The sequence below is a fragment of the Perissodus microlepis genome, chromosome 17, assembly GCF_051167445.1.
Source record: "Perissodus microlepis isolate ML-2025 ecotype Zambia chromosome 17, ASM5116744v1, whole genome shotgun sequence".
NCBI lineage: Eukaryota > Metazoa > Chordata > Actinopteri > Cichliformes > Cichlidae > Perissodus > Perissodus microlepis.
In genome coordinates this window covers 4,812,566-4,839,995 of record NC_140477.1, presented here as the reverse complement: position 1 = coordinate 4,839,995, position 27,430 = coordinate 4,812,566, and the positions used below count along the sequence as shown (strand labels likewise).

At 40.4% G+C, this 27,430-nt stretch overlaps 1 protein-coding gene across 3 annotated transcripts in view; it reads right to left on the bottom strand.

The window, feature by feature from the left end:
• Positions 1-27,430, bottom strand: part of tbc1d22a (TBC1 domain family, member 22a) — a 165,920-nt gene that overhangs the window by 128,100 nt on the left and 10,390 nt on the right. For all 3 annotated transcript variants that reach the window (XM_084910466.1, XM_084910465.1, XM_084910464.1), the window contains exon 5: positions 22,918-23,100. In XM_084910466.1, coding sequence (XP_084766592.1) covers positions 22,918-23,100 — 183 coding nt within the window. The remainder of the gene's footprint in view (positions 1-22,917; positions 23,101-27,430) is intronic.

The following is a 27,430-nucleotide window of genomic DNA, read 5'->3' as shown; positions in this document are numbered from 1 at the left end:
AAAGCTAATCTCTTCTTGTTATTTGACCCAACCTGTCATCAGGCTTGTCAACATGTTGACAATCCAACCACTGCAACTTGTTATGTTATGAGACAATGTTACCTAATGGGAAGGCTAACTTGTCAGGGTATTTTTTCATTACCAAAAATAAACACCGCTTTGCATTTAGCTTCCAATGGAAGTTTATATTTACTGCTTCAGGGGGCAGAGCCGATCATCAACTAATCAGAGGGTTGGTGGTTCGATTTCTGGCTGCTCCAATCTACTAGATACTGATACTGAACCCCAAGTTGCTCCCACTGAGTTCATCGGCGTGTGAATGCTAGATAGAAAGCCCAGAGGCGTTAAAGCCCACTCACATCCTGGGCCTTCTGACCTCAGGAAATCACATGATAGGGTGGGGCTAGGTTTCACAATGAGTTCAGCCGAAACCTTGGCTGATTGGGATCTACACCCGTTTTGGGCGATCGTGGCTCAAGAGTTGGCAGTTCGTCTTGTAATCGGAAGGTTGCCGGTTCAAGCCGTGGCTCCGACAGCCTCGGTCATTGTGTCCTTGGGCAAGACACTTCACCTGTTGCCTACTGGTGGTGGTCAGAGGGCCCAGTGGCGCCAGTGTTCGGCAGCCTCGCCTCTGTCAGTGCGCCCCAGGGCGGCTGTGGCTACAATGTAGCTTGCCATCACCAGTGTGTGAATGTGTGTGTGTGTATGGGTGGATACACATTCAGTGGATAACTGAATGTGTAAAGCGCTTTGGGGTCCATAGGGACCCCAAAAATTAAATAGACTCTTTGTTATCTGCATGTGGAGGTCTGAGGGATCTTCCAGGAATGGTGAGGACATTTTCCAGAGATCTGATTGTGTACATTTTTTTTTTTTTTTTTTTTTTTTTTTTTTTTTTTTTTTTAAATTGGAAAGAACTACAGTTACCTAACAAAGGTAACCAACTCCTGCTACAGAGTCCAATTCTCAGAAGAACCACCTTCTGTGATGGTCTACAAAGAAAAAGAAAAAGGCTGTCAACAGCTGGGAACGAAATTACTGGGAACACGATGCCTTCACTGCACACCCAAAAACAGGAAAAGCTGCTATTGCCTTTGTTTGTAGCTGAAATGTTTGGTTATTTGTATAAAGCGCTATACAAATACAGGCCATTTACCATTTCACACCTTGGCTCATGTGATTAGGTAGAGGATCATTAGGGGGTCCATTGTCCCTCTTGGGGGACACTCCCATAGGGCGCTTAAATCTGGGGGACTGCACCATTTCACCTTAGAACTGAAGAAGCTTCTCGGATGAGAAGTGAAACATCTTCAAGCAACTTAAAGAAGTCCAGACGCTTTTCTATCAAACCTTCTTAGACTACATAGAAAACACTCAGAAGTATGAAAAGGGGCTTGTGTGAATGATATAAAGCACTTTGAGTACTCAAGTAGAGTAGAAAAGGTGCTAAATAAAAATCACTTAATTACACAGTGAGCTGACACTGGTAGCATCTCCTCCATCAAATTACCAGCGACAAGCTTTAGCGATGCTAAAAGCAATTTTGTGGTTCTCTTCCTCAGTGGGCCTCACCATCAGTGTGCTTAGCTTGCAGGCGTTTCTTCAAAATGTAAAGCAGAGCTCCTTAGCCACACATTTTCTATCACTCTTGCCACAAATAATAAAACAGCATAAGTTAGCTGGCATTAACATGCACAAAGACACAGCTCTGGCCCTGGATGGGTGTGTATTCCACTAGTATACAGCTGCAAGCCAAGAAGTCAGAGACACACATTGTATAATGTCTCAAGGAAGGAACTGTGGTAATACTGTCACTCTGACAGATTGGTCATTTGAAAAAAGTAAGTAAATAAGTGATTACTGGTATTGTAAATTAAACGCCTTTGATTATTCACTACAGGAAAAAAGTACTCAGTGCTTACGTTTAATGTGTTACAACCAGCACTGGTTCCAACTCATACTCGATCATCTGTACGTGAATGGTAAGACTAAACATATCTTTGAACATGGCCTTTATTTTGATCTCAGCTACATGCCTGTGAAGCATCATGGCTCTATCTTGTATAGTTTAACTGAACTGACAAAAATTTCACAGAAAATAAGGCTTAGTGCTAAGTGTTAGCCGGGCCAGACCTTCTTTTTCCCTCTGTGACACAACCACAGTCACAGTGTGAGAGGATGTGTGAGTGTGGGAATCAGCTATGACTCGAGAAAAAGCACTTTGTCGTGTGGTATTTAGAAACCACTGTCTTCTGGCGGGCAAAGTGTCACTTTGAATTTCCCTGAACCAAAAAGAGGTCATGTTCATAAACAGAACTAAAGCTATCGTTTGGAGCGCCACTTTTGTGTTCGAGGCACAAACTTAATCCTACTCGTGCCATAAGGTCCTCCACCCAGTACATTAGAAAACGTGTCATTTGTCACCTAATTCTGACCCATATTGGGCATCCTTTTGTCCTCTGATGTAATTATCATGTCAAAAACGTTCATCTAATATTTCAGTAGAATTCTTTGTAAAATATTCAATTTCCTCACAACAATGCAATACAGTGAAAAGCTTTAACACAGTTTATATTTTGGAATCTGTGCACCATAAAGAAGGTGTCTGGATGGTCTCAGATTCGTTTTGCAGCACAAAGACAAGCCCAAAGAGAGAGTCACAAAGAACCGTCTTCAGCAGCAGGAAGAATTCCTGCAGCAGATGGTGAGAGGCTGACAGAGTCCTGATCTCAACGTTATTGAGCCAGAAATACCAGCGAGAAACAGAAACGACTGAGACAGGCTAAGTCCACAGAATCCTCCAAGAGTTCTCCAATTCCTTTAAAAACTGTGGAGAAATGCAGGAAGCAAAGGATGCTCACAACAAACAGTGAGGTGATTTTACTGGTTACTAGACTGTAAACTAAAACTAACTATGGCATCATTTGAAAGGGTCCTGATGATTTAATGTTAAAGCAGTAAAAGCAGTAAAAGGCCAAAGGTTGGTCTTAGCAGAGGAATCATAATCAGACGAAAGACAGTCTAAAAATAAATAAATAAATCTGGCAAATATGAAAGTTCCCTGCCCCGAAGAGCTAATCACCAACTAAACCAGCAAACATGTTGGTTAATTGTGATGCTACTATTTCAGCTGTGTAGTAACAGGCTTATGTATACAACACCACATCAAAGATTAGGTAGATCTCCCTGTTTTTCTGGGCTAATGAAAGGTTCAAGTGATGGCACACGCACGGTACAAGAATCACTGTTGGAAGGAGGCTTTTGAAACCTTATTTTAAGGCAAACTTTATTTACTTGTTTGTTTTGCTTTGTTAGGGTTTGCTTTTTTAAAAATTTTAACTAGTGATTTTACGCAGTTTTCATGACCCAGTGTCTACTGAAAACACAAAATCATAGCTTCATCCCAATTCATTTAGCAAAGGCATAACGTCTCATAAAACAGGTTCCTCTTAAGGAGGAAATTCAAGATGATGCGGACTTCCAACTCATCCAGAGCTGGGCAATAAAATAATAAAAATAATAAAAAAGAACATTTTTGGTTGATAATAAAAAGGATTATCAACCAAAAATGTTTCTATAATATGATACATGGTCAATATAAAGTTGACAGAACTCATTCAATCCGTGTTATGAGACACAATACAAAAGGCCAATGACAAGTGCAGCGCGGAAAAAATTGTGGTTGGAGTCGAGTCCGAGCAGCAGCAGCGCTAATGTTTGAGAAGCTACAAACCAGCATGTTAGGAGTGTGAGCGAAGACAAAATGACAAGAGAACATGTTAACGAAAACTCAAGCAACAGTGATATCGAACATGTGACACCCCAACAGCACAACCCCAGACTCAAAACACGAGGACGTTGTTAAGGAAATCGGGAGCGTGGAGATAATCTGGCTATTTAACCTCCGCCAAACAAGCAGAGCAGAGCACACACTGTTGCAAAAGCATGTTTCTACAAAGGCAGCTAACACCATTACAATACACAACGCCGGTAACCACAGTTGAAAATGTCCGATTTAAGCAGCTGATTAAAGTAGCTGAGCCTCGTTACCAACTCCAAGGTCGTAAACATCCCGAGCGTAAACAGAGGGATGAACTTCTGTGTTCGGATTGCTGCTCATGAACAAGTCACACATCTGATCCATATGAGCCTCACTGCCCATTTCATTGAGACTGCACTTCATGTCCCCTTTGTTCCTCCTGGAGCATAAGCAGACCGCAACCGAGTGTCAGTTTTGTTTAAGTTCTCCTTCATTTTATTTGAAAGGTTTTTTCCTTTGTATTATCGCAGGGTTTTTACCTTAAGCACCTTAAGGCAACAATTGTGGTGATACGGCGCTATATAAATAAAAGTGAATTGGATTTTTTGAATTTGTACTGAGGATATATACGAAATCATTTCAGTGTTCCTTTTTTTTTTTCTATTTATGGGGACATTTCTTAACAACTGGAAATGGTTTGTTTCTATACAAAAAAGAAATAAAAACAGTATAGAGGTAGTTATTACAGCTACTTCGTTTCTTTGGAACTGACCAAAGAATTTAGTTTTCCAGTTCACCTGTGTTCTTCTGTAGCTCTTGAACCTTTTGCCTAGTCAGATTTAAGATTTTACTTTAATATATATAAAAATGTTATTCATTTAAAATATAGCTCTACAATGTTAAACTTCTGACAGAAAATAAATAGCATTTAAACCAAGCCTAATCCTTTTCAAACCTCTAAAGTAAAAAGAAACCTTTGAGCTTGAAGGAAACACTGATATTGACTAAAAGAAATATTAGTAAATATACATGACGCAACACAGTTGGACGTGCTAGAAATCCGTACTGTGGTATACTGCATTGGTCTTCATTGATATGAAGCTCTACATGAGAGGTACGTGAGATGACTGGATGACCCTGCCAATTAGAATCACGCAGTCCAGGAAACCAAAGGTAAAAAATTATATGTATTTCTTCTGAGGAGTGGGTTCCAGGATGAGTTCTTGCTAACATTAACTCATCCATTATTCACAGATGGGCCTCGCTCTGCCCGTGCCCTGCAAATCTACAAGCCCCCATTAGCATTCACCAAACTGAGGGAAACATAAAAAAGGAATGGAAATCTCTTCACTTGTAATTGCACTGCCACTGTTTTACCTGCATTCTCCGAGTGAAAGAAAGAGAGAGGATTGATTTTTGAGCAAAGGAAATGCCACCACCTTAACATACTTTTTTCTGTGAGAAAAAAAAAACAAAAAAACAAAAAACAAATGTACCTAATAAATAAGCCAAGTTCCTCCTCTGCTCCTATTCATGGAACCGGCTGGAAATTGATAAGGTCTTTGCACAGAGTGAACAGTATTGATTAGCGCTGCCAAATGACTCTGCCTTGCCTGTTCTTCAAGGCAAATGCAACGCAGAGCCAGTGACAGATAGCAGAATAGGAAATAGCAATCAGCTAAACAGCAATGGGCTAAGTCCATTGGCTAAATTGAGTGAAACGCATTAGAGCTTGTTCAGCTGATGGGAGCAGCTATTTATTCTCTTTAGTTCCTGTGCATCTTCCACTTAAAATTTCTCTCTTACCTTACCCCCAGTGACTTTAATTATATAGAAATTCAATACAGTGATCTAGTGCACAGCATGGGTCTGCTGGTTCAGAGACAGTCAGAGCACCGTGATGTGGGAAGGTGTCGATTACCCCAAGGCAGCGTGTGCAGCAGCAGGTCGCAGTTTAAAAAAAAACTCCTTCAGACATCACACAGACCATAAAAAACGCAAAGCAAAAGAATGGATTCCTTCCCTTTTCGCTCCACAATACTACAACAAGTTGAAGACGACACTTGGGAGGCTGCTTTTCCTTTATTGCTACAATTGTATGGTGTGGACATTTAAATCACAGCAGCACCAAAGTTGTCCAATCAAACCCAACTGCAACAGAAATATTATTTACTCACCAGATTTTTAAAAAACGTGGATATCAGTGCTGTTGCATTCAAAATCCCATATTCCATGTGTACTATCATCCAACATACTTCTGCATGAATAGCAGTAATATGTACCTGTTCAGGCACACTACTTAGCTTCTAACACAGTATAGCATCCTTTGAAAAGTCAAGTTAATGCATTCATTCTTTCTAAAGAAACACCACCTCTGGTTAAAAATCAGTGAGTTGTGTCATCAGTTCTGTTGTGCTGTGATCCCAGCAAACACTTTACTGATGATATTATGAGTCAACTGCTAGTTTCAGGTCATAGTGAACAAAACACAAGGTTGATTCTGCAAAACTACTGTCCTGATTAAAGGCAGAGAGGGGGACATCACGTTGACATGTTTACCGTTTAAACTGCATTGTGGATTATTAATGACAATGTAGTCTCCTTAGCCTGGATTGTGTGCTCTCTGCTAACTATTTGATACATAAGAATCCTGTATATTATTTCAGAGAACTAAAGAGTACATTAATATGTAATTTCAGCTGCAGGACTGGTTGCAGAACTACATTCTGAAAAACGCAAACAACAAATCTAAAAAGAATAGCAGGAAGTGTTAAAAACAAAATGATTCCCTGCACCCCGGTGCCAAATGTTTAATATTTTACATTAGATAGACATATTACTTTGTATTTATGGTTTTGTTTGTGTGGGTTTTATTGCATTCGTGTTTCATGTGCCTTTCAACTCATCTTAAAACTTTTTGGGGGGAGTTTATGTAATCATAACACAAACTGGACCAGACATTACAAAAGATAAATAAATGCATTTAGAAAAGAGAGAAAAAAATACAATGCAACTGCTGGAATCTTTAAAAAAGCAGCATGACACAAATATTTGGAGATACAACCCCAAAAATTATGGGTTTTCACAAGTAAAAAGAACGGATGGAAATGAAAAAAATATCTATATCTTTAGTGAAAACATCAATTTGAGGCATTTATGTTTCCAAGCCATTCATCTTGTGCCTGACACTGTGCCAAGAAACAATCTTCTGTCCTATTCAAAAGTATTTTTTTCCTCCACAGTTCGCATTCTGTTTGGGGAATAACTCATAATGTGATACTTCATGTTACTTCCAACGCATAACGCTATCCTGATGCCACAGAAGCTGAGATCGATCTGCACAGCGGCCGCTCTGTTTGCGCTCGAATCGCCCCGCTCCTGTGCTTGTCCTCGGGGAACATCCTGTTTTGCAGGCTGGAGAAGTACTCCGCATATTGATTACCACGACTGCACGTCAGAGGGACCGGAGCATATTATTCTTATATTATTTTAACGCCTCCCCATTATAGGATGAACTTTTACATCTTTACCACTGGTGGCTGATCATATATCTGAATCTAGCACGAGGCTGCTTGCCACGACATCTACCTTTCAGACATGTAGAGTAGAATACCTGCACTGAGGTTATGCAGAAATCATCTGCAACGGTCCTTAAGGGTGAAATAGTTATCTTATGTGTACCTCCACATTCATTATGCTACTAACAGCCTGTCAAAAGGTGTCTCTCCTCTTGCCTTGCACCCTTTGAACCTTCATTTGCACTGTCAGACAAAGAAATAGGTCCATGAATCTTGGTGATTCGGGCTTAATTAAACTATGTTATAGCTCACCTACCTGGCATTAATCTCTCCATAGGCTGCACAGAGGAGGGGAGTGAAGGAGCATGGGGCAGAAGTTGGCTAATGGTCTTTACATCCTGATTTTGCAGTGATTTTCAAAACGCCTCTGTCCTTTGTGGTCAAATATTCTGCAGGAACAGCTTGTGGGAGAAGGACTGCATTGCTTGTGTATGTAGATACGCAGCGGTGCGTCCGAAGGGCAAGGTGCAAATATTTACTTACACCATGCAGCTAGCAGAACAAGGAAAGGTGCCCTACATCCTATAGAGAAAACGACCTCTATTCCTGCAATTCACCGTCTTCCAAACATTCCCCAGCAGAGAGCCGGACGACTACAGAATCCAAATTAGTTACCCCAACGTGAGCACTGATGGTTCTAGACCCACAGCTTGACTGTAAGGAGGACTATGCACCACAGTGGTTCTGTACATGAAAATACAATGGACCAACCCTTCCAGTATCACACATTCTAACTACTCCTGGCTTAAAAGGCTTCCTTGAGCTGAGAACTGCATGGGAAATATATAAATCTATAATCCATCTGTAAAATCTACTCCAAGGTGATGCACTATTCTTCCACAAGAGTCTTTAAATACTGATTTAAAAAAATAATAAAATTTTCCATTTCCTAAATGAATACTACACAACCATACTGCAATTCCCAAGAACTCATTGCTAAGGAATAAAACTCAATTTCCCACAGTGGGCAGAGATAGAGAGGGCAAAATGAGCATAGCTGACATACAGGCTAAATTGCAGATGTCGTTTCATTAGTGCGAGGCTAGCTCATCTCTCAAAAAACATATAACTCTCTAGGGCATCTCTTGTGCATTATGAATGAGACAGCCGAACCCAAACTCCACTGGAATAAATTAAAGGCATTTCGTGACATTTCGAAAATTAATCTGTTGTTTTTGCTCAGCGGGCACTTGTCAAAATGAAGGGCGGAGAAGTTTCTGCAACTGTCCCGGAGGTGACGAGGGACTAGCTGTCGGCGTCACTTTCACTGAACAAAGTTAGCAATGCAAACAAGACACTTTTAGCTGACAAATTTGTCACTCCTCGCTATACATCATAATATCTAGAAGAGGAAAAAAAACTATAAGGACATTTCTTTTAAAGAGGTCTCTGGAGACAGACAAAATTAAAGCAAAACCTCTATTTAAAGTCAATTCACCCCACAGGCAGTTATTTCAAAGCACATATAGAGAAGTGAAAGAGAGGACCCTGTGGAGACCAATAAAGCATCTCATTATGTTATACGGTTCTTTGGACTTAACATGATCAGTATCGTGGGTGTTTTTCATGTTGGACACAGATCTCAACGGATTATTCTGGAGGGACAGACCCAACCTTGGAGGAAGCCTTATTTCTTACCACCATTAAAAAAAAAACAAAAAAAAAAAAACACCTGTAACAACTCAAGGGCAAGTGCTGCGAGTCTCTTCTCTGTGGCTACTGTATTCCATTATGCATGAACTTACAGGAGTTCACTTTGTCTTGGCTGGAGTTAAGCCGGGACCACAGGGGGTGATTAGAACACCATGTACCTTATGTTGAACACCCACAACAGCTCCTCTGATGGGGGGATGCTCGGAGGGAGCAAATGCTCAGTGACTCTTGAAACATTCAAAGGGCGCAATATGTTTTATCGTGTTTATATTTCATTAAAACTTATTTAACCAGCCAAGATAACCCAAAGTGTTACACAACCAAACTCTGAGAGCAGTATCAAGGGGACATAAAGGTCACGTCAAATGAGCGCAAGGCGGAGTTTTCCAGTGCATTCACTCATGTACCGTCGCAGACAGCAGCTTCACTGAGCAGACGGGGCTGGCTGCCTTGATAAAGGCCACCTCAACTGTGCTTATTAAAGCAGGAGAGAATGTGTCTTTGTCACCTCTCTGACCCAGATTCTCTCTGGCACATACATGTGGGTCACAGGATCACTTCCTTAACATTTAGCTAGTTCAGACATTGTTAAAGACAGAGGCCTTTCTCAATAAATTCCAGGGTTTGCAGCACTGTAAAGACAAGTTAATCCTACTTCTAAATTATTAAGAAACCTGCATTAGAACACAGCCTCGAGTATTTTCCTCATGAACAAGTGTTGTTGAACAAGTGACAAAGCCACTGGCCACAGCGATTCTAAAAACAGTAAACTGAAGAATTAACTACCAGGTAAAGATGAGAAAAATAAATAATTCTATTAGAAAAAAATTCAGTATTTTTAAATCTAACATTTATTTTGTGACCTTATGACCTTCCTGTTTGAGTCCACTGGCTGCATCAGCTGAGGCAGGTGAAGCAACATTGTTTTCTCCATAAATCCAGTGTACTTTACTTTTAGTTATAGTTTCCTGAAGTTTCTGAAGACCTTCTAGATGAAGAGCTGACAGCCCCTATGCACATGAAACTGAACCTTATATCCATGAAGTGTGTGAGAACAGTCTGTACTCTGACATACAGCTGTGGGCGGGGTTCACACATATCCACCTGCTCTCAGAGCAACAAGCTGGCTTGAATGTGGAGAACAATGTCACTGACAACTTGTATTTCTTCTTTTTGGAATTATGCAAACGATCTGTTTGAGTGTTTTTGGTCATTTGTTGGTTATAACAATTTATAATCTGACTCTCATACAGCTGTAAACTTGAAACCCAGTTCTGGTTTGTTCTTCAAACAGTGTCGAGGCTGCGTGTTTCATTGTGTTTCTCCTTCCTCTGGGTTTCTGAACTCTGAAAAGGTCTGAATCTGGTTATGTTTACTACTGGTACCTCAACATCTTTTAATTATGTCACATACTAATTCCAAAAAGGATATACAGATAGTCCACAGATTGAGATACTTTAGCTCAAAAAGCAAACAGTACTATCTGTTTCTGACTATATAATTTTAACAGATTTAACAACATATCACCCAGTCTTTGTTTTATTTTAACTAAAACCATGCTCTTTTTTTGAACAATGCCCAACCACATCAATGTGATTTATTTTTTAACACTGATTTACAGCAATTTTAGAAGGCGCAGACAAACCATATCAGCCTGCAAATAGGAACATGAGCTCATAAACCACAAAGGGCTTTAACAAATGATACATTTCCTCCAGTAAGGCAAAAGGCCGAGTAGAGCCCCTTCAGAGGTGCTGCTTGTCTCTGTTTATCAGCAGGACTGTGCAAAACACTACCAATTTAATGAAACTTGGCATACAGGCAGAGCACAGGCATAGAAAGAACCCATTAGATTATGATGCTGATCCAGATCAGTTTCTTAAAAACTGTGAGAGAGTGCAGTGCATTGGTAAAGAGCGTGCTCTGCAAGTGTGCCCTTCCAGTTTGTCTCTTAATTTGCAGGACCTGTTCAGCCTTGCTCAACAGATAAGTTTCTCTTCTTTTTTTTGTAGCTTGTTAGACCTTAAACAATTAGGAGACGAGCAGCATTCATTAACAAACAAGGTGAGATTTTCAATATTAGATGAATTTTTGGATGTAAGCACACTAGTAATGCTCACTGAACCCTTTAATTAGCTTTGAATGCTAATTAAACATAATTTACCTCACTTTAAAAAGGATTTCAGCTTCTAATGAAAATGGCTGCGTAATCCAAGATGTTAAATCCAAGATGTTAAATAAGAAAACAAATCCTGAGGAACACACTTTATTGTGTTCAGAAAGCCTAATGTAAGAAACAGCACATGTGAGAAGATGCTCTGGTCCCTCGTTTTTGTCTGGACTGACAACCTAAACACGGGTTTTGTTCAGGGCTAGGCGGTTGGACGGCAATTTTCTTGGATGATTTGTATTGTTTTAAATTAAGTTTTTAAGTGAAACTGCTACATAATTGCAAGTTTTTCATAGATGACAACAGAGATCAAAAATGTTGCCTTTCTAGGTAAGCTAGCTGCATGTTGCTAGTTTTTTCCACCAGCATTGCCACATGTTACAGGTTGTGCATCCAAATGATTTAACAGCATATGTTACCTCCATTTGCTCATTTAGATGCTGCAAGAAATCCTGGATGTGTCAGCTTCATGTATGTTTCTGGGCTTCCGAGTCTTGCTTCGTTCAAAACAAAAATAATCTCAAAGCGGAATTTTTGTTGCATTTTCCACAAAGAGCGGGTTATTTGTTGGGTTATCACCTATTGGGATCTTGAGTGTGCACAAAGTATATAGTCAAGTGCCACCAATACAATCATCCAAGCATGACAAAGGACTGAAAGAGTGAAACAACAGAGCTCAGAAGCTCTTCTCAGCAAGGGAGGTCTCACTATAAACAACCAAGTAATGAAAAAAAATCAAATGGAGCTCCTATGAGGAAGTGTGCACACATGTGTGATTGTAAATGTGCATGTCAGAGTGTGTACCTGCACCCCTTCCATGTCTGCCTGTCTACCTGCCTGTCAGTCAGTCTACCTGCCTGTGTGCACAGTTCTGTGAAGGCCAGGAAGAAGAATAGAAGACAGCGGGAGAGGGAAGAAGTGCTGTCAGTCAGTGTTGGATGAGCAGGGAGCTGATGGGAGCAGGAGGGAAGACGGTTGGCAGGCCGGAGCCATGCACTATTCAGGCATCATTCAATCGGAGCGCGACCACTGGGGCAAGACACAACACACATATTCACGCACGTGAATGCCACACACACACACACACACACACCTAAACACACCTGGCCAAAGAGTTGTGTTCTGCAACAGAAGCTTCCAGAAGCTTCTTCAGCAAATCCAAACTCAATCCTGCGAACACTTAGCTTTCCACATACATCAGCTTAAGATAAAGTCAACCTACAAACACCAATTTGATGAAACTTTGAGCATCAGCTCCATCTTAAAGGCACAGTATGTCATTTCTGAAGTTATTAAATAAGCAAAAATAATGTTGTACTCATAAATATAAAGTGATTAATATATAATTAGTTCTTCCAACTAACTGATGTGCTCTCATAAACGTAGACTTAATCCATTAAGAATTATGCAGGAGCGGGCTTCAATCTGCTGAAGCCACATTGTTGCACCACCATTTTGAATACACTGGCCAAGATGGACATCATCACCATTCTGCTTAATTATCTATGTGACTAGAGACAAGCCACATATGTACCACACCAAAGGCAGAGGAGAGAATCCGTAGGTGTTCGTGTGTAGTAGAGGCAAATTTCCACTCATACGCTGCATCTTCACATTCAAAATATGATGTTTTATCATCTGAGAAAGAGTCCCGTTCACGAATGAAGTGAAAACATTAAGAAAAGACACCACGCCACTGGCATCTGGATAAAACGTCATCCTCTTCCCCCTCACCTCTTACTCACCACTTCCTGAACTAGCGTCGTGCTACTGACACACGAAAATGTGAAAACGTGTTTTTTTTTTCTTGATACTGTCACAATTACTTATTGTCAGCAGATTAGACGTGCAAATCGCTGACAACTAGCCAGCTAAAAAACAACAACAGTTATAAGCTAATTTTATGCCAGCTAATGTCAGGCTCCAGTTTCCTATTAAAAAAGAAAAAGAAATCACATGGCAGTGACGGCAGTGTCCCAGTGCAACAGTGTTAGAAAGTTTCACTAACATTGCCTAACAGCAGCTAATGACAGCTAACAGCAGCTAATGACAGCTAACAGCAGAGCAGAAAAGTTCAGGATATCCTTTACACCTCACCTCAGTATTGTTGTCATTGGACAGAAGTGAGCATCACTGACTAATCGATTCCGTATCGACTCATTTAACAAAAGTTTTACAGCCTCTTCCAAAGTAAACAGAGTAAATGATGCATGGCAGTTGAGGTGATCACCCACACTCACTACAGATGAACGTTGGCAACCACTGTTTATCCTACAGTGGCCACTGTAGCTAGGGATATACACTTGAACTGGGAGGTGTAAGAAAACACAACTCTGTTGACTGAATCTAAAATCTACTGACCTATAGTGGTGAGATTTACACGCAATAAGTACCAGTACAATTTATTTCTTAAATCTTTCCTTCATGTGTGTAGTATTAAACGTAAAGCTTATAAAGCACATTTTACAACGGTGTTTCCCAAAGTACCCGTTTTGGGAAATACCTCAGTGATAAAGTCAGCGAATGCAATATCTTCTCGAGCTTATTATTAAAGTCATCTGAAGATATTTAGTCACTGAGGTCAGAAAAACAATACAATCAGGACAGACACCTTTATCACAGAGTATATTAAAAAGTTAAGCTCTCTTCCTATAAACCTTGAATGCTGTGAGAGAGTCCTGAATGGTCTAACTCATCTAAAGGACAAAGCGATAGCGCCAGGGAGCAGACGGCTCGTAAACTAATGGGACTCTTGTAAAAAGATACTCCCTCCCTGGATTATACCTGCTCAGGAGACCTGATGGATGGCCCAGATGGCTGGGAGAGGACACGGAACACAGATGAGCATACAGGTGTGACAGTGTGTGAGTGTGTGTGTGTGTGTGTGTGTGTGTGTGTGTGTGTGTGTGTGTGTGTGTGTGTGTGTGTGTGTGTGTGTGTGTGTGTGTGAGTGTGAGTGTGAGAGTGAGAGAGAGAGAGAGAGAGTGAGTGTGTTCTTTTGCATGAACACAGAGAATTTGTATAGTTAATTCCCCGAGGTTTGGCTTGCCTTTAACTGGTTTGGGTGAAACACTTTCAAAGATATCTGGCCTGGTGACACCTTTTCTGCAGTCATATTAAATTGCAGGTAAGTTAGTGTTGCAGGCAACATTTCTGTTGACTGAAAGAGCTGCTGTCCACAAATATTTATATATTTTAGATTATATATAAACTACCAAACTGCAATAGAAGTCCACGATCAGTTCCTCGGCAAAGACCAAGGAACTGATCGTGGACTTCAGGAAGACCAGGAAACACTTGACCCCTGTTTCAATCCAGGGGGTCAGTGTTGACATTGTGGAGGACTATAAATACCTTGGAGTACACATTGACAATAAACTGGACTGGGCTAAAAACACCACAGCACTTTACAGGAAGGGCCAGAGTTGTCTCTATTTTTTGAGGCGACTGAGGTCCTTCAACATCTGCCAGAAAATGCTCAGGATTTTCTATGAGTCTGTTGTGGCCAGTGCGATCCTCTATGCTGTTGCATGCTGGGGGAGCAGGCTGAGGGTCGCAGATGCCAACAGACTTAATAAACTAATCCGTAAGGCCAGTAATGTTGTGGGGATGGAGCTGGACTTCCTCAAGGTGGTGTCGGAGAGGCGGATGCTGTCCAAGATAAAGACAATGTTGGATAACACCTCCCACCCACTCCATGACATGCTGGTCAGTCACAGGAGCTCGTTCAGTGAGAGACTGAGATTACCGAAAAGCACCACTGAACGACACAGGAAATCTTTCCTGCCTGTGGCCATCTCCCTGTACAACGCATCCACTTAACACACTGGTTACTGCTACAACTACACATGTTTCTTTTCCAGCTATTTATTTATGAGTGACTTATGTATGTATATATATGTATATATTGTACTATTCTTAGTTAGCGTATTGTCTGTCTTGTCTTAATGTTGGTTTATAATGGAGCACTGTAACAAAAAATAATTTCCCCCAGGGATTAATAAAGTATTCTGATTCTGATTCTGATTAACAGTGAATACTCCTCATTAAAGTGCTTCAAAACAAAATCTGAAACACACGCTGATCACTGCAGAGGGAGGCTTTGTTTTCTTTTGGCCTAGAGCAAAAGTCTGATGTGAAACTGATCCTGTAAAAGGGGACCTATTATGCTTATGTCCAGCTCCACATTTTTATTCTCGAATTCTCGAGAAGCTCAGGCTGATTTACAGTTCAGAATAATTCACCTTTGGTCAGGCTGCTCAGTTTATCCTCAATCTGAAACAGGTCTGCACAGCATATGTCACTTCCTATATGAGTTGACCATTCTAAGGATATTCATATCAAGCATATATGACAGTTTATAGAGCCAAGAGCAGAACAAACAGTGGGAAACAGCCTGAGCTTTTGACTCACAGGGATTACTTGCATTTTCTGACCTCATTATTTAAGATTGTGTCCATGTTTAATGTCAGCCACCACCACCGGGGCTGTCAAACACAATAAGCATCGATTCTGAATCCAAAAATCCAGTTTTTCCTTTACTGCAGAATAAATAGTTAATTAAAAATATACTGAAAGTTTCTGCAATAGTAAAAGGTTATCAATCTGCCTTATAACTTGCTGGTTTTTATTCACTGTATATGGTTTTTGAAATTAAACCTGACACTTAATGGGAATATTTTTTTATCTCAATTTAGCCTTAAGGAAGTAAAAGAAAGCCTGTTAAGGAACGCTGTGTTATTAATCATGAATAAAATTACTACACAACTAGGCTGTGGGCAGAGCTATAATGGAGAATTGTCACGATTTAAATGTAAGTTAGTAAACGGATTAATTTAGATACTAAATTGAAGGGTAAAGCTGATGGCTGCAGATGTGTATGTCTGCCCGGCGTGCACATAAAGCAGAAATTTCTCAGCAGCTGGGAGAGAACTGTAAGAGCTGAGGTCTGTTCAGTCAAGCCTCCTAAAAAGAAAGAAAGGGAGGATGAAAAACTCACCTGGAAGACCACATGGTGTAACATATGAATAAACTAAGCCAGACAATCTGTGAGGATACTGACACAGGAGACAGCTGGTGGTTGGATCAACCTTATCAAGTCAGGTGTTATGCCTGGGGACATGCTAGGAGGCAGCGCGCACAAACGAATGTTCGTTCACTGACTGACACAGCATACAATTTTAAAGCAAAAAGGGGAAATAAGAAAACACAGTCTTAAAAATGCAGTATTTCTCACAATATCTCTCCCAGCTTTTAAATAAAAGGAAAATGTTGCTCCTTTAAGTAGATTTTATTGGCGTCTCATCAGAATGAACATGGAGTCCCCTCTCTTTGCAGGATGGCCAGTCTGAAGCTACATCATCTCTTTTTTTTTTTTATAATTGCCGAGCTCGTGACACACACCTCTGGAATCGTCACACATGATCAGTGCTTTTAGGCAAAGCTTTAAGACCGAGCTGAATTGAATTACATCGCCAATTCACACTTTGATAGCGTCTATTAACTTTGCAGACGGTCCTGATGGTAAGCCTATCATATGGTGACTGCTGTGTAACGGGATTGCAGATTGTAGCACTACAAAGTGTGTAGCGAGCAAAGCGTGGCAGAAAGTAGCAGGTCTCCAAACCACCGCTGCTGCAATGAGGCTGATGGTAGTCGGGCGCTGAAATGCTGCAAGAGTAACAAAGAGCTGCAGCACCCCCAACAGAGGGTAGAGACACACCGACAGGCAGCGAGGTAATGGAAGCAAGTGTGTTCCTGCGCACTGAGCAGCCGTTTGGTTTGGTTTGTTCCTCTTTCTTAATGTTAGATATCGGTTTGTGTGTGTTGTATGTGTTTCTGTAAGTTATTTACAGCGTTGCTGACCCACAGATCTCCGGCATGTGTGGGAGTACATGTGTTAAGTGACCACATATACTGACCAAATATTGAGCAAACAAAAATAAGAAAGAAAAAAGACTCAAAGAAAGAAAAAGAAATGATGAAAAGGTGGAAGTGAAAGGATAAACTGCCAAAAAAGAAAAAGAGGAGAAAAGACCATTGCCATAGCAACAGCAGTATTTCTGCCATCCAGCAATAACTGCTTGATGTCAGATGCCAGCTCTTGGTCTTAAAATGTATTAAAAGAGAAAGATATGCATAAAGTCTGTAAAATTGTGGCTTATAGTCTCTCCTAGAGAGTGACTTAGAGAGACTTTACAATATTAAATACAGTCTCTAAACACATCACACATGCACAAATGTTCAACAACACAACGTGCCATATAGCGGTGCATTTGTCAAGATGTTTACCCGCATCATAAACAGCTGGATGTTTCATGGACTGTTACTAATCACCAATCAACAGCTATTAGAGCTCTGTGAGCAAAAAGTTTGATGAACTGTGGAGCCGTGGTAATGAACGAAGAACTTAAAGTTCCTGTGGCCCACGTGGCTCAAAGAGACTTGTTCCGGCGAGTCATCAGTTCTCAGAGTTTGCCACTGCCAGAGATGCTCAGCCGGCTCCTCTACGTGCACCCACAGCAAAGCAGCTAAGGTGGAGCTAACGTGCTATTGTGGGCTAACAGGCACCTTTCACAAACAGCTGTAGCCGTAGCTGCCAGTACTACTCAGCCTTCTATTAGGTGCAGCTATGGTATGAATTTGAAAATCCTCATAGGGGGTCATATGATTGTTGGGTTTTTCTCTGTACATGTTATTGTACGCTCTACTGTACAATATAAAGCGCCTTGAGGCGACTGTTGTTGTGATTTGGCGCTATATAAATAAAATTGAACTGAATTTTCAGAAAAGCTGACCTTTGACCTTGACCTTGAGGTCGAGATCACTGCAATTTGTACTGGTCCGAGATTTTTAGTAGATACACCCATGGCAACAATTTCAAAATCCCACGTCACCTTGTTCTCAAGTTATCACAATTACAAAACTAAGTGTCCAGACTGCCCCCATGCACGCTGACAAATGAATAAAAGCCGTAAAGATGGTGAAACAGTTTAGCTTTTATCACAACAATAAAATGTTTATTCTATGCACTCTGGACAGTATATTAAGCCAACATAAGTCTACATAAAGGTCAATCAAGCAATAATAACAACAGTAATAAGAGTAATAATAATGCCACCATGAAAAATGCTAGAACTTTTCAGAAGCGCTGTGATAAAATTTTTTAGTCATACCTCCAAGCATGAACTGAACTGCAATGCCACCTGTCAAGCAAATTAAAAATCATTTAGGCTAAGTGTCGGTCCAAATATCTAATAAATGTAATAAATAAATCTGTTCTTTTGACGGTGACTAATTTTAATCATTCCCATTAAAGCTTTAATTGAAGCAGTCTGAGTCTTGTTCCATTTCTCTAAAACAAATGGAAAAAAATAAGTACATTTTCGTTTTAGACCGCTCAGCTCAGATCATTTTGGGTTCATTGAGATGCGATTTGCGTTGAATCTGAAGTACAGCTCCCCAAAAAAAACTAACCAAAAAAAAAAAACTCTAATAACTCGCTAAATATATTTTTTCACTGTGGAAAAAATTCAGTGTTTCACTTGTAACATGGAATGTGAAACTGCAAAAGTTCTACTCTGTAGTAGACGGGACTCATTTTTCCCTCTTTCCCCCTCAGTTCTGTCTAAAATAGCTTCCCCCTCACTGTGCATACAGTGGGTGCTGTGCTCAGGTTCACTCAACAGACCGTCTCGCCTCAGGACATCAGGAATAATTAGCAGAGATCAACCTGACATCAATCACCCTACTCTTACAAGCGTACAGGTCATCACCTTCTACATGACCTTACATGCTAAACAGACTGCTGTCACAACCTGTCGCAAGGTTCAATGAAGAGAGAGAGACAGTTAAGAGAGAAACTGACAGCGGTGTTAAAGTTCTGAATGCACAGGAGATCCTGAAGCAAGTTGATCAAGAAAAAGAAATAATGTACTGACAGGTGAAATATTTATATAATGCACCTAAACTATTTTTTGGCCAAATACCAGTAGTACATAACTAAGTATTAAATTGCGGGACCAATGGTGCTGGGTTGTGCACCAAGTCACACACATCTCTACATTTGGTCTCTAGAGGCTGGCAGACCAACCATGTCAGGTGGCTTGGCCCCAAAACATGGCTGCCTCTGCAATTAATTACACCATTCAAGCGAGCAACCAGCCAATGGATCATCCCAACCCTCGTCCTTTGAGCTCAAGGACAGTCGGTCAAATTTCCCTTTCACACCAGGGGGTGTCATCCCCGCTGACACAGTCTGCTGGTATGTATGTGCGAATTGTATGAGCATTAATGCGTCCCGGGCAGCAGCAGAAATAATGGCCTGCCCTTAAAGGACAAGGAGTGGTATGTGTCTGGTCATCTTACTTTAAAATGAAAACTTCTTAAATTGTAAAAAAAAAAAGGAGCTGTAAAAGTCTTTGAAAATAATCTAAGTAACGGCAAAAGCAAAGCATCCAACTGTGAGCACACAGTGATATTATTTACCTTTGTGTTTACAAGAGGCTTAAATTCCATCAGATGTTGGCAATTTATTTTTTTCCTTTTGTATTTTCATCTATATCCCATTCTTTGGAGCTGCAATGACCCAATTTCCCCACGGGGATCATTAAAGTTTCATCTTATCTTATCTTATCTGCCCCATCCTTCTCCCCTCCCCTATCACCTCTCAGCACCCCCCTTCTCCTCCAATCCTTCACTTAATTATGTCCTGTGAATGAAGTTCATCTTTCATGCTGCCAGCAGCCGGCAGCATGGCTCGCCCGTTCTGGGGTATCTAATCATGGTGCAGGGACTAAACTAAATTTAGACAGTCAGCATGTGATGCCTGGCAGGCCTTAATGGGGGCTGACATCTCAAGACACTCTGCTGATGTGCAAGATACACTTTTCCCGAGCCGGCCGCAACTGCTGTTGACTAACACTGATGACTTGTGAACCAGTTTGTTAGAAAAGTTTTCAAGGGGTGAAGAAGTGTGCTGACGAAGGCTATTCAAGCCTAATGAAATCCTACATTTACATTTTAGGACCATAGCTAATGCCCACTGTGTGTGTGTGTGTGTGTGTGTGTGTGTGTGTGTGTGTGTGTGTGTGTGTGTGTGTGTGTGTGTGTGTACACATTAAAACAGTCTACATGTGCAAAGTTAAGCATCTGCAAAGTCATCCAAGGGACACTAATTTGCACACTTTGATTCAAACTGCAAGTCAACCAGCACCATGTATTAAGCCATTAGGTGATGAGAATGCAGATTAATGTAACAATTAAGATGTGATTGCAAACAATAATGATGGCAATAGCACAAATTTACTGAGAATGATTACATTCTAAGTAAACTGGATAAAACACTGCTGCAAATTAAAGCCTGAATAACTACACAACAAGTATGTGTGCCCACTGTAAACATAGACTGTATAAAAGACGGTTGTAGGTACTATGATGTCCCTATTTTGCATACTAATATTTTTGACCAAACTTGCAAATGACTTTTTGCTGGTTAGATTTTGAAGCCAGAAGTAAAATATTTGGATGCAAGGGTGGAGTGCTAGGTTATTAGCTAATGCTAGCTAGCTTGATGCATTGACATGATTTATGGATACATCTCACAGGATATTCGATATGTTATCATTAGTGCTAGCATATTAATTAAATATACCCAAAGGCACCAGTACAACATAGAGGGGCTTAAACCTAATAATGCACATCTTAAAGCATAAATAAAATTTAAAGGGATATAAAAAATTGAATTTATAGTTATTATAAGGAGGGATATTAGGAGGGAAATTTTTTGGCCACAGCATGTTTATTTTTGTTGTAAAATATATATGGACGTTTGTAGAAGTTGATTTGCTTTTGGAGCCAGGTTAGCTAAGCTCCTGCCTTTTGAGCTCCCTCAACCTGTTATTACTCAACAACTGTTTTGAAAATTACTTATTTTCTTTCAAGCAGCCTCAAAATTCCAGTATCAGTTGGCCTGTAATTCAAATGTTTCCAAGAAAGATAATATGAATGCAGGATGCAGTTTAATGTGAAACAGATCGAGAAAGCGTTGATTTTGCACCAAGAGCAAAACAGTAAATCACCAAGGCACAAACAGTAGATGAGAAAAACAACAAGGAAATTACTTAAATGTGATCAGGTAAAGAAAAACCTGAAGAAAATGTTTGTCTCTAATAATACACTGTCTCAAATACACGTTGAAAGCTTTTCGGTTGCGGTAAATTAAGACCACAGTCGTCATTTGAAAATGGAAGGCACGGTATTTAAACTGTGTCGTTTCTGCGCTGAAATAAGTCTGACACAGCTTTTTGCATTTAGCATATTTAGTGTATTTAGACAGGCACATAACCAATTCTCCTCATAAGCCTTGCAGTTTGGGGTTTTGTTTTGTTTGTTTGGGGTTTTTTTTTCAAATTCACCACAGTGGCCTCGCTATGTTTTGTCAGCCACATTCAACAAACACATACACACAGCTTAAATACACAAAAACAACCCAAGGACATCAGGTGTACGTCTTTAATCTCAACGAGGGTCTAAAAGCAAAAGGGCTTTTAAAAGACATTCGACTTTTACAGTTCATCCTGCACCAATAATCCACACGAACTCAGCCACTTTTAAAAGTCTCTGCTCTGACCAAAGGTAACCTCAGGTCAAACTAACGAGGAAGAAGACAAACATCTACAATTTTTGGTCATTAGTCTCAGGTTTACTGTTCAAAGGTCAATATATGATTTTTTATTATATACTATGTTGGTCTCTATAGGTTTTCCGTGTGATAAAACAACTGTATTGCGGGTGCTATTTTTACTACTTGTTTCTTAACAACTCACTGACTTGGATTTTGTCAAAGGTAACTGACAGACGTATATACGCTGAGACAAGCAGCTCTATGCCTCAGCTTGGCCTCACTTAAGTATTTACGTATGTATTTTTCACAGTTCCACATTTAACTTTTTTTTGTCAAACAATGTTTGTGGTCCAGTGTTTTGTTCTTCATGAAGGACTGACATATGTTCATCCAACCCTGAATATAACTGCAGACACCTCAGTAAAATGTGGGATTTTTCTGCGTTCAGAAAACGCTGCTTTCCCACCTTGCTGTGATTTAAACCATTGCTATACAACTGCAATAATTCCACAAATTCAGAAGCAATGTTCTCCAGCCAAAATCACAGACATTTCATCACATAACATGCTGCAAATTGCAGACTAGTCACTGGATGGATCTCAAAACTCAGCATTCTGCACTCAGATAACTCGTTTGATGACTACTTCGATGTAACTTAATGACCTGAAACAAGGGAATCGATGCAACAAGCTAATGCGCACAAGTTGCCAAAAGTTAGTTACAAAGGACACAAAGTCAAATGCAAAGAGTTCACAAGGATTTCACGGCCACTGGGGTAAGCAGTGGTAGCAAACAACATCTCTTGGGTTGGATAAACAATAAAGGCCTGTCGTTTGGTTAGAACAAAGGCCTGTCATTGGCTTTTGTTGTTGGGGTATTTTTCCCCCCTTGTAATCTGCATGTCCAGATGGCTGGATGACTTTCTCCCTCGCAGCATTGTTAAAAGCACGACACAGCTGGCAGACAGAGTCGGAAGCAAAAGAGTGCAAGGAAATGAAAACGTGAAAGAGTTCAGGGAACAAAAGAAATAAGGCAACGCTAGAGAGACAAAGTAATAGCGAGACAAGTGAACTAAGTAACAGAACACATTGTAACACTGACAGACGGAGACTGGTGGATGAATTTCTCTTACCCAGATCTGTGTTGGGTCCTGCCAACAACTGTTTGAACTTATCTAGGCGGGACGCTTCCCTCTCGGTCATGGCTGGAGTGCCAGATGTGTTCTGGTCAGCCATGCGAGCCACTAGAGGGATGACAGGAGGCCGATGGGGCAGAGACCGCTGTCTGTGGAGGGCTGCACGCTCACCTGCTGCATCTGGTGGAAGGAGGGAGATGAGAGCAATTAGGGCTGCATAAACACACAAACACACATCCAAAGGATTGAGACGATGCAGCTCTACATCATGCAGACAAGACAGAATATGTGATGAAGGTCTACGGCTTGCTGCTACATTAAAGAAAACATACATCCACATGTAAAAAGGGACAGATGGCTTTTATCTTCATCAAACTCCTAGAGAAAAATTTCAACTGCAAAAATTGTGTCTACTCAAAGATCACTTTTTGCAATTTAAAAATGCTCTGCCTCCTGAATGTGCAGGGCATTCGCTGCACTTTAATTTGAGCTGTGGTGAGTTGACACCGTGTCTGGCAGCAATAGGTAGCTGTACGGTGGTAACAAGTTAAACAGCAGGCGAGATAACGTGAGGTTGCTGTGAACAGCAGACAAAGTTAAATTGAAGAGCGGCTTTTTCAAGCTAATTGAGTTGATATCAAATTACAGAACGATTTACTCGCACGCACTGCAGCCTGAGAACCCTTCTGCCTGCTGCACCAATCGACTACATGTGAGAAAAGTCCATGCGGTCCAATCAGATGTCTACTGTGCGCTTCCTGTCCTGTCACCTCCATCTAAACTAAACTAAATATTTACAGCAACGATAACAAGGGTTGTCATGGCAACAGATTTTCATGCAGGATTAGTGTGGCCAAAAGACAAGGATAATAGTGTGACACCTAAATCTGTCATATCACCCATAACTTTCCTTTTTTCTTTTAGTAATTTCATGTTTTAATTGCAAAAACAGCAACGCAGTGCAGCGACTCTCTCAGGCCAAACTGTGAGCCCATCTGCGAGTGAAGTCAGTTTAACCGTGCAGCTAGCTTTAGCTCGGAGCACTCTGCAAGAGATGAGCAGAAAAGCCACGTGAAGAGCAGACAGAAAATATGTCATTAAACTAAAAATCAAGTCCTCGATGGTTCATTCGTCTCCACCTCTAATGTTTGTAACAGCAAAGCTGCATCAAGCTGCACTGGTCAGGGATTCAGTTCTAACAGAGCTGATTTACTGTGGGAAGTCAGTCTGTCAGTATGTGAGAGGAACAGCTGCAGTAACATGAAAGCGAATGACATTAGCCTGGCCAGCAAGTCTAAATATTACAGTTATTGCCAATTGCAGACTTCAGGTTTATTTCACAGGGTTTTCCAAAAAATGTGAGCATTAACTGTTCAGGAATTACAGCCACTTTTATACATAGTGGCCATATTTTCTAAAGACTCCAAAAGAATAATTGGACAAATCCTAAGGTTTTTTTGAAAGTTTAGAACACATGGACATCGCCAAATGTTGCGTTTCCTCCCTTGAGCTGCTCTGCTAGGCTTTTACTGCAGTCACCTTCTGTTGCTGCTTACAGTGCTGTCTCAACTGAAACGCATGCTCTATTGAGTTGAGATTAGGTCGCTAACTTTATCCCATTTCTTTGCCTTTAGAAACTCTTTGATTGCTTTTGCGGTATGCTTTGGGTCATTATCCATTTGACCTGTGAAGCACTGTCTGATCCACACGGCTGAAGCTGTCAGAGAGTATAGTCCTGTACACTTCAATATTCATCTTGCTTATCCTATCAGCAGTCCCATTATCAATAAACACTGGTTTCCCGCTTGCAATGGCAGTCATGCATGCCTTCATCGTAACACTGCCTCAAAAGCCGGTTTTTTCCTTCTCTTCCCATCATTCTGGTACAGGTTAATGTTTGTTTTATCTGGCTTTGAATAAGAGATGGTATCTTATTTATCTAGTCTGTCCTTCCTGTTCTTCTGTGTAACCTGGGAGTAAACTGTCTGTATTTCCATTAATGAAGGAACCTCTCAATTTGAGACTTTGACAATGATTCACCTACCTCTCTAGAGTGCTTTTGATTAAAGTTCTGCAATCTCTTCACTTCACTCCTTTGCATCAGTTTTGTTTGGACCTCACTCAAAGGTTCCAGTCAAATGACACCAAATTCAAGTTCAACACTTTTTAGCTTTACTAATAACGGACTAACAAGGCCACAAATCTCACCTGGCCATGAAATTGCTTGTCAGTCAGCTGTGCAATTAACTGTGAAAATGGGAGACTATGTATAAAAATGGCTGTAACTCCTAAACTGGTAAACCAAAACTTCTGTTGAATTAAAGCTAAAGGTCCACCATGGTGGTATACTGAGGCAAAATTACAAAACTTGTCTCACTGTCTACATAGTCCAATCAGATGTACTGTGTGCTTCCTGTCCTGTCACCTTCATCTAAACCAAACAAAGGATTTTCAGTAATGATTACAAAGTCTGTCATGGCAACAGAGCTATATACAGGATTATATAGTGGGAACAATAGATAAGGACAGTCATGCCCCTAATTTCGATCATACTACTAGTAAGAAAAGGCAACTTCTGGCATAAACTTCTACCACAATTCATGCATGAGAATCACTTTATGCATATCATTTTAGAGCCCAAAGAGAGTACTTAGATATAACATTATTGTATTGTTTGTATGCAGGTGTTAACAGATGTAGTTACGGCTGGTGGCTTGTTCTGGAATGAGCTTCCAGTAAAGCCGCAGTTGTGGTTTTATAACCGTGAAGGCTCTATAATGGATAGACAAACACATTAATTCAGTATTGAGGGCCACATGTTCTACCAGATGTGCAGAAGAAACAACAGAAAGAGTCCCACAAAACCAAGCAGAGACAGCACGCAGACAAATGTGTAAAATGAGGACCTCAATGTGAAGACGGACACTGCTCCTATCACACTGGGCAAGTTCATAAAAAAAAATTTTTTAACCGCCCTGTCGTCCACACTGCCAACATTTTCTAAAGAAAAACCAGAATCACACAAGCATTTGGCAGCAATTAAGAAAACTGGAATGCTGCCGATTTTAATATCCCTTTCACTTTTTACAAGAACAAATAAAAGGCTACAAATCTGTTCTCAAGTGCTTTATTTGCACTTAGAAAAATTAAAAAAGATTATTCAAGCTGGCAGCAGCTTCTCTCTAGTGGAGCCCTTTGTGTCATGTTAACAATAAGCCCTTTTTTATAGTTCATTAAATAACTTTCCTTTTAAAAGGCTGTTAAGAGCAAAGCTAAGTTGAGAAAGTTACATTTCGGGGTGCACTGATTGTGAAATTTTGCACCAATACCAGGGAAAGAAAGAAATCTTACACAGTTTTAAATTGCATTTACAAACATGCAGCCAGCATTCAACAACACCAGTCTCCATCATTACTGAAGGAAAGCCAAAAATACATCTGTATAATGTTCAATCATCATGAGTTCTGCTTTGTGCTGGCTAAACATGTAAAAGACAATATGATTTTTAACTGAAAGAAATTAAATTAGACAAATCTTTATTACAAATAATTATGTAAGTATCAATAAACGCTTAAAATTGATGATCACGTAAGCCACGGTAAGACATCAAATATTACATTTAAGGAAGGATTCAAAATAAATATGAGCAAGTGTACAAACATTTATAAAGAGCACTTTTCCCAAACATGACAGGCAGTTACAAAAGCAGAGTACCGGTATGTATTTTAGAAGACAAGCAGAACAGACAAAAAAAAACAAAACAGAAGACAAAATAAGAGAAGACAAGAGAAGACTTGTATACCCCTGTCCCAACAGATGATGTAGCCGTACATGGAGGCCAGATAAGAGGAACTGCCTGAAGGCAAAGGGCTGTTCGTGTTATCTGTATCTAAACACAGCAACAGGCAGAGGAGCAGACAGCCAGGCAGACAGACAGATGACCTGCCAGACAGGACAACAGTCGGCTACACGGCTCACCATGTACAGCTTCAGCATCTGCTACTGCTGCTGGTGCTGTGGTCTATAGACATACCCGGTTGCTATACAGCGCTACACAGTGTCACTTTTAAACATGAACACTGACGTGACCTGTGGAGCAGGCTTCGTACAGTGACGCATCTATAAAAGGGAGCCATGATGCAGAACAGTTGTTGTGTATTATGAGGTCATGGCAGGTCGCTCAGAGAAGCTGTGCAGGAGGTGGGAAGGTGTTTCTTTCAACTCCCATGTTCATATATAAGAGGAAAGGGACTTGAGGCGAAGGGGGGAGAAACATATGTTACTATGAAAAAAATTGCTCTACACTGAAACATTTTTCCTTTTCTTATCTTTGAATATTTTTATCTTGCAGTGGAAAAACAGTGTTGACAGTCAGACCTCTGATTAAGTCTGATTCATTAAGTCTGCTTGTTTCCCCTATTGCCTTAAAATGTGTTAACACAACTTATTAATGAATAATGAGTTCTAATGTAAAACTAATCATCAGGTTACTGATTCTGAGACTTCAGTG